Source organism: Periophthalmus magnuspinnatus, chromosome 14 (genome assembly GCF_009829125.3).
Source record: "Periophthalmus magnuspinnatus isolate fPerMag1 chromosome 14, fPerMag1.2.pri, whole genome shotgun sequence".
Lineage (NCBI taxonomy): Eukaryota > Metazoa > Chordata > Actinopteri > Gobiiformes > Gobiidae > Periophthalmus > Periophthalmus magnuspinnatus.
In genome coordinates, this window is record NC_047139.1 from 3,225,583 (window position 1) to 3,232,950 (window position 7,368).

The 7,368-nt window shown below is 35.6% G+C and overlaps 1 protein-coding gene across 1 annotated transcript; it reads left to right on the forward strand.

Moving 5' to 3' along the window:
* The first annotated feature begins 291 nt into the window (after nucleotides 1-291).
* On the forward strand, nucleotides 292-5,577 carry LOC117381569 (cornifelin homolog B-like). The gene is made up of 4 exons (XM_033978550.2): nucleotides 292-351; nucleotides 2,079-2,192; nucleotides 3,502-3,656; nucleotides 5,286-5,577. Exons 2-4 carry the CDS (start codon nucleotides 2,090-2,092, stop codon nucleotides 5,406-5,408), a joined length of 381 nt encoding a protein of 126 aa, XP_033834441.2. The 5' UTR covers nucleotides 292-351; nucleotides 2,079-2,089; the 3' UTR covers nucleotides 5,409-5,577.
* Nucleotides 5,578-7,368: the final 1,791 nt, after the last annotated feature.

Consider the following 7,368-nt stretch of genomic DNA (forward strand, 5'->3'; position numbering starts at 1 on the left):
GACATCACAAGGTGGAACGGAGCATTTAGAGTTTGACAAAAGCACCTTCACGCTTAAATCTGCAGGTTTATCCGTGCGTTAAACATGCGCGAATGAAACAAAACACGACTCCGGGTCTGGGTTTTGTTTTTTTTTTGACGAGGAAACGACATTATTCCACAGTTGGACCACAAATCCAGAGCTGCTCTTTAAAGTTTCCTAAAACAAACCACACCTCAGACTTGAATCTTTGACGTAGCCAAACCTGCCGGTCCAGTTACTCATCAATCTTTTATTCACCAGCGCTTTTGATGAAACTGCACTAAGAATCAGACTGAGCCAAGACACAACGAGGCACAACTATTCAAACAGGTACGGAAAAAATACGTTTATTTTTTTTCGCTAAATATCCATAGGTTTTGTAATGATTCAAAAATGCGATTTATAAATTAAAATGAAATATTCTATGCGTTGAATTGGAAAAACTCCTCAAAAATAACAGAAAACTGACACCTGTGAGTTTGATTTAAATCTGTTTATTATAAAAACGGCTGCGTTTCACATGACGTCACTCTGTTTTATTAGTAAAATTTTTATTACAGATGGGAGCGGCTGACATTTCTATTGTTAGAAAGCAGATTTGTTTTGTTATAAAGTGAGTTTTTTTGGGTTTAATCGTGAATATAAATGATCAGGTTCAACGTTTGTGAGTTTGTTGTGAGTTTTTGTAGATTAAATGTAGCTTGTGTGGATTTTGTTTGTAGTTAATTACGTTTAACGCTGTCACAATGCCGGATTTCTAAACTGTGGGAAAGGCTGAATGTATTTTTCAGCTTAACATATTATAGTAACTGTATAAAGTCCTCAAAATGGCGCCTGTATTACACAAAATTGACAATTGTGACTATTTAGTCATGTTCCAATGTTGTTACCGCCTCAAAAACACACCTGGAGTTGTGTTTTGTTTCATTCACGCATGTTTGAGTCACACTTTATTATTAGTGTGTTACATCTACAAAGCTCAAAACGCTCCGTTCCACCTGGTGATGTCATCAAGTGGTAGTTTTCAAATTAAGAGCTACTTTTAACCTTTATTTCTTTAGAGATCGGCAACTCCAGAGCTGAAATTATCCAAATGATTCTAGAAATGAAGGTGTGTGGAGTTTAAAAACACAGTGGAGCACTTCCTGTATCACCACATGATGACATCACGAGGTGGAACAGAGTGTTTTCAGTTTGAGAGAAAAACTCAGACTAAATCTGCAGGATTTTTGAGTTAAACATGTGAATGAAACAAAACACAACGACTCCAGGTCTGTTTGTGACAAGGAAACGACATTAGAACAGATCAGAAAACAGTGTAATATGGGCCCTTTAAACAGTGTAATATGGGCCTTTAAACAGTGTAATATGGGCCTTTAAACAGTGTAATATGGGCCCTTTAAACAGTGTAATATGGGCCCTTTAAACAGTGTAATATGGGCCTTTAAACAGTGTAATATGGGCCTTTAAACAGTGTAATATGGGCCCTTTAAACAGTGTAATATGGGCCTTTAAACAGTGTAATATGGGCCTTTAAACAGTGTAATATGGGCCCTTTAAACAGTGTAATATGGGCCTTTAAACAGTGTAATATGGGCCTTTAAACAGTGTAATATGGGCCTTTAAATCTTTAAATTGGTGTATAGATTTTATCTGTCTTCTATTGGAGTTGTCAGGTGTAGTATATTATATAAAAAGCAGGAAGTAGCAGTGACTTTTAAAATAAAACAGAATATCTATGTGACAAGGACATTTTTCCAGCAGTTTAAACGTTAAAAAAGGTCTTTTTGTTCACTTTTATCTGCCTAATTGTAACATTTGTGCGTTTTATGTTTGTTTACATTATGGGACCAGGAATGTCCAACCAGGAAGTAAAATGATCAAAATCTTCATCAACATTTTTAAGATTAAGAAAACTTTAGCCAAATCTTAAATATAATGATGCACTTCCTGGGTCTTAACTCAAACACAGATAATATCAGACAAGATTTATGACTGTTTCTTGTGTAACTTGTGGCTTTTAAAAATAAATGTTCTGGTTCTGTCTTTATTTTCAGAAAACATCAAAATGTCTAAAATGGTGGTGCGTCAGCCTCAGCCGGTGATGGACTCACTGGTGTCCAACGACTGGAGCTCCGGGATCTGCGACTGCTGCCAGGACGTCCCGGAGTGTATGAGACAAACGAGAGACAAACATGAGACAAACATGAGACAAATATGAGACAAACATGAGACAAACATGAGACAAACGAGAGACAAACGAGAGACAAACATCAGACAAACATCAGACAAATATGAGACAAATATGAGAAAAACATGAGGAAAACATGAGACAAACATGAGACAAACGAGAGACAAACGAGAGACAAACACATGAGACAAACACATGAGACAAACACATGAGACAAACATGAGAGACAAACATGAGAGACAAACATGAGAGACAAATATGAGACAAATATGAGACAAATATGAGACAAACATGAGGAAAACATGAGACAAACATGAGACAAACATGAGACAAACAAGACAAACGAGAGACAAACATCAGACAAATATGAGACAAACATCAGACAAATATGAGACAAACATGAGGAAAACATGAGACAAACATAAGACAAACATGAGACAAACACATGAGACAAATATGAGACAAATATGAGACAAACATGAGACAAACATGAGACAAACATGAGACAAACATGAGAGACAAACATGAGACAAACATGAGACAAACATGAGACAAACATGATACAAACATGAGAGACAAATATGAGATAAACGAGAGACAAACAAGAGACAAACATTTGAGACCAACAAGAGACAAACAAGAGACAAACATGAGACAAACATGAGACAAACATGAGACAAACATGAGAGACAAACATGAGAGACAAACATGAGAGACAAACATGAGAGACAAACATGAGACAAACGAGAGACGACAGGAGCAGAGCAAACTAAATTGACTCTGATCACGTTGGAACATGTTTTTTGGACAGACGCTGTCACTCGTGTCATCTGTGAAAATCACAAACAGCCTCTGGTAAAAATGCAAACAATTTAGAAAGAAAAAAAACTCGATTATTTTAAAAAATTTGATCCGGTTCGAACCATTCACATTAAAGGAGCCGTTCAAAAGAGTTCTCTTTCACAAATGTCACATAACTAGTCACAGATCAAACTTTATATATTTTTTGGAAACTCTATGAGAACATTAATGGGATATTTACTTCCGGGACTGGGAAAAATGGTCTAAACTTTTCCAGGACACGTCTCTACTGGTTTGTTGGTGGACATGCAGATTTATTTTACGTATTTTTTATTGCAAATTCATCTATTCTCATATATTCCGAAAGACCGCTTGGAATTCCGACGTGTCTCGCTCCTGTCGGCTTCTCCGGATCGACTTACTGTCACATACTCCAAGGAAATAGTGCAAAAATAAATAAATAAATGTGATTTCCTCGTTGTTTCCAGGCTGTTTAGGCGTCTGGTGCTGCCCTTGTTTTGCCTGTGTCATCAGCAAGAGGTACGGCCAGTGTCTCTGTCTCCCACTGCTGGACATGTTCGGCTGCATCCCTCCCATCGGAATGTCCATGAGAATTTCCATGAGACACCGATACGGAATCAAAGTAAGAGCTAAAGGGAAATGTTCACGCAAATCTTGTGCCTGTAATGACAATGATTTGTTTATATAAATGGACATAGCTAACCTGCTAGCGCCGCTACGTTCCAAACAGGAAGTGATCATGTGCGCACTTCCTGCTCCATCGACTCTGGCTCCAATTCACTTTCCATTGAAAAACTGTGTCCTCTCAGACTCGTCATTTTGGTCTTAAATGTTCGTATTAACCCTCTACATGATCCTGGGGGTTTTATTTCACTATTTTGTCTGTAAATCAAGATATGAACATTAAAAACAGACAAATCAGGCGCCTTCTTTAGATTTAGAACCAGGAAGTAAAATTTGAAACCTAAAAATATTGCCAACCCAGGGAAAAAAAGCAAAGTTAATATGCTAAATCTTGAAAAATAATGATCAGGACTAAAATAATACAGCGTTGAGGCGTTACCTTCAGCTGCCTCGCTCCTGATTGGCTCTTTGGTTGCTATGATACTCTGGGTCGGAATTCCAAATATGAAACTCGGCTCCAAATTCGTCGCCATAACTGCTCCGTCCTCGATGAGCTTCATTTTCCTGGAGCTGAACGCTGTGGTTGACGTCACACTCACTCAGTCCACGTCTTTACACAGTCTGTGGTTCATATTTCAGTCTTTTCTCAAATATTAATGCTCTTTACTTTTTAATATTGTAAAAAAAAAAAAAAAAAAGTGCAGCCCTGGTTCAAATCTGTTCTCTGTTATAAACGTAAAGCTCTTTCTACAATCTGAAATTTAAGATGCAGAATGAGTTTTCTTATTTCAACACAGGGCCTGACAGTAGTTTACACAGGACACACATGTACTGAGAGGGGCCACTTGGGGGCGCTGTGGTTGTTGTAATGAGAGTCATGTGGGGTCATTGTTTTGTCAATAAATGGATCACACGTGTTGTAATGACCCAGCGAGGGAGCAAAATTAACAGGATTTTTATTTTTTTATTATTATTTATTTATCAAATTAAATTGTATTATTATTATTATTATTATTATTATTATTATTATTATTATTATTATTATTATTATTATTATTATTATTTCATTTCTATTTATTTTGATTTTATTTTCATTTTATCCTTATTTATTTATTTAAATTTTTATTACATTTCTATTTTTTTCCATCTATTTTTATTTTTTATTTTTTTATTTTTTATTTTTTTCTATTTTTTTTTTTCTACAACCTGAATTTTAAGTTACAGAATGAGTTTTCTTATTTCAACATAGAGCCTGATCGAACTTTACATCAGGGAGTTTTGACCTTTTTGATCAGAGGACAGACACGACCAGTCAAAAGTTCAGTGTTTTGTTTTGTTTTTTTGTTTTTTTTGCTACTTTCTACTTTTTATACACACAGAAGACATCAACCATTTGAAGCGAGCTGTATGTACTCATGAAAAAAGTGTTTACTACATAATTAAATATGTCTTACTTCATGTATTTGAGGTTTTCTGTGTGTATAAAAAGTAGAAAATTGTTTAAAAAAAATAAAAAAAACACATCAAATGAGAGGGTGTGTCCAATACGCTATAATATTTTGCTTTAAGTTGTTAATCGCTATGGTAACGGTCCTTGCGTAACAAACCCGTGTGTTGCGTGTTCCAGGGCGACATGTGTAAGGACTGTTTGTACGCCTACTTCTGCATCCCCTGCAACTGGTGTCAAATGTCCCGAGAGATGAAGACCAGGCAGATCCCCGTGGTCCTGGTCAACGCCGCGCACAGATGAAGCGCTCGGAAAAAAAAGACATGAACGAAAATAAAGAGAATACTTTCAAAATGTTCCTGGACACAGTCGGTTTCTGTTCTGCTGCGTGAAGAACCGGCACAAAACTCAAAGTGTAATGTGTTTATAATGTTTACGTCACATGGGCCAATCAGAGTCCTGTGTTCTGTATCAGGGGCGGAGCCAGGGGTGGACGGGGGGGGGGGGGCTGGAGGGGGGCTTAGACTTCCCTAGAATTTCTTCCTTCCTTCCATCCTTGTATCCTTCTATCCTTCCTTCCTCCATCCTTCCTTCCTTGCGTCCTTCATCCATCCTTCCTTTCTTTTCCTTCCTTTCTTTTCCTTCCTTTCTTTTCCTTCCTTCCTTCCTTCTTCCATCCATCCATCAATCCATCCATCCGTTCTCCCTTCCTTCCTTTCTTCCATCCATCCTTTCTTTCTTTCTTTCTTTCCTTCATTGCTTCCTTGTTTTCTTCATCCTTCCTTCCTTTCTTACCTCCTTCCTTCTTCCATCCAGACATCCATCCTTTCTTCCTCCTTCCTTTCTTCCATCCTTCCTTCCTTCTTTTCCTTTTTCCGTCCATTCTTTCTCTAGACTGTCCAGTTCTCTCCTGTTACATACATTTTTTTTCCCACTTTCCTAAAACATCCAGTTTCCACTAGGATTATTCAAATATAAACCAAACTGTGGAGCTGAGCCCCCAAACAAACACATCTGGCTCCGCCCCTGTTTTTACACAGTTACATTTTATTAAAGTGAAAAAACACGACACAGAATCATAAACAGCTTCATTTTTGTTGCTCTGATTCTTCTGCATTTGTTTATTTCTAATTTGAGACAATTAATCCCACGTGAAAGAGCCATAAAAGTGCTGTTTTTCACACCGAGCTCACGACTGAAGCTGAACTGGATTATAAAAAGCTGTAATGCATTTAAAAAAAAACTACTTTAATCACAACACGTGTATATTTTATGATTACATTGCATTTAACTGTAATTTATTTCTTTTTTTTTCTCTCTCGATAAATATATATGTGTGTATTTAATCATCATGTTCTAATAATGTTGCTTTTACAGTTTAAGGATCAATCTTTACTAATCTTGCATAAATGTATTAAGATTTTGCACTTTAATCAATGAATATTTATGTCTTATCATGTTATTCCTCTAGGGGGCGACACACTCTGCACAATGATTATACAAATATATATTTTTATAAATAAATAATACTGTTGATTTTACTTTCATTACTTGATCATCCGGGTTCATTTTCTTCCAGGGTTAAATCAGTGGAGTTTACACAGGACACACATGTACTGAGTGTGGCCACATGGGGGCGCTGTGGTTCTTGTAATGAGAGTCATGTGGGGTCATTGTTTTGTCAATAAATGGATCACACGTGTAATGACCCAGTGAGGCAGTAAAATGAACAGGGTTTATTTTTTTTTATTATTATTATTATTATTATTATTATTTATTGATTTAATTAAATTATATTATTTATTTTTATTAGATTTTCATTTTTATTTATTTATTTCATTTTTATTTATTTGTCATTTATTTTCATTTTCTCCTTATTTATTTTTACATTTTAATTTTTTTAAATCTTTTTTTTTTTTTTATTAAAGGGTGACTGTGCATCGATATCGTTTTGAAATCTGGAGTTTGGACACGTTTGTAACTATTTTCCTGTCAGTTTTTTGGCTTGGAATGTGATAATTCCCTTTAGGAGCAAATGGAGGAGCTGGAGGATCAGTGAAGTATTGTCCCTTTTGTCCAACCAAAATCCAAATGTGTGGCCTGTCGATGTTTATAAAGCACTTTAAAAACAAACTTTGCTCTTTTTTTTTTGTTTTGTTTTTTTATTATTATTTTATTTTATTTTGTCTTTATTTTATTTTATTTTATTTTTTTATTTTATTATTTTCATTTTTATTTATTTATTTATTTTATTTGTTTTTTT

Bases quoted from the DNA above. Each gene is read 5' to 3' on its own strand.
- LOC117381569 (XM_033978550.2), top strand. From the start codon at position 2,090: ATGTCTAAAATGGTGGTGCGTCAGCCTCAGCCGGTGATGGACTCACTG. The intron at 2,193-3,501 runs GTATGAGACAAA...CGTTGTTTCCAG, and splicing joins CTGCCAGGACGTCCCGGAGT to GCTGTTTAGGCGTCTGGTGC. The intron at 3,657-5,285 runs GTAAGAGCTAAA...TGCGTGTTCCAG, and splicing joins GACACCGATACGGAATCAAA to GGCGACATGTGTAAGGACTG.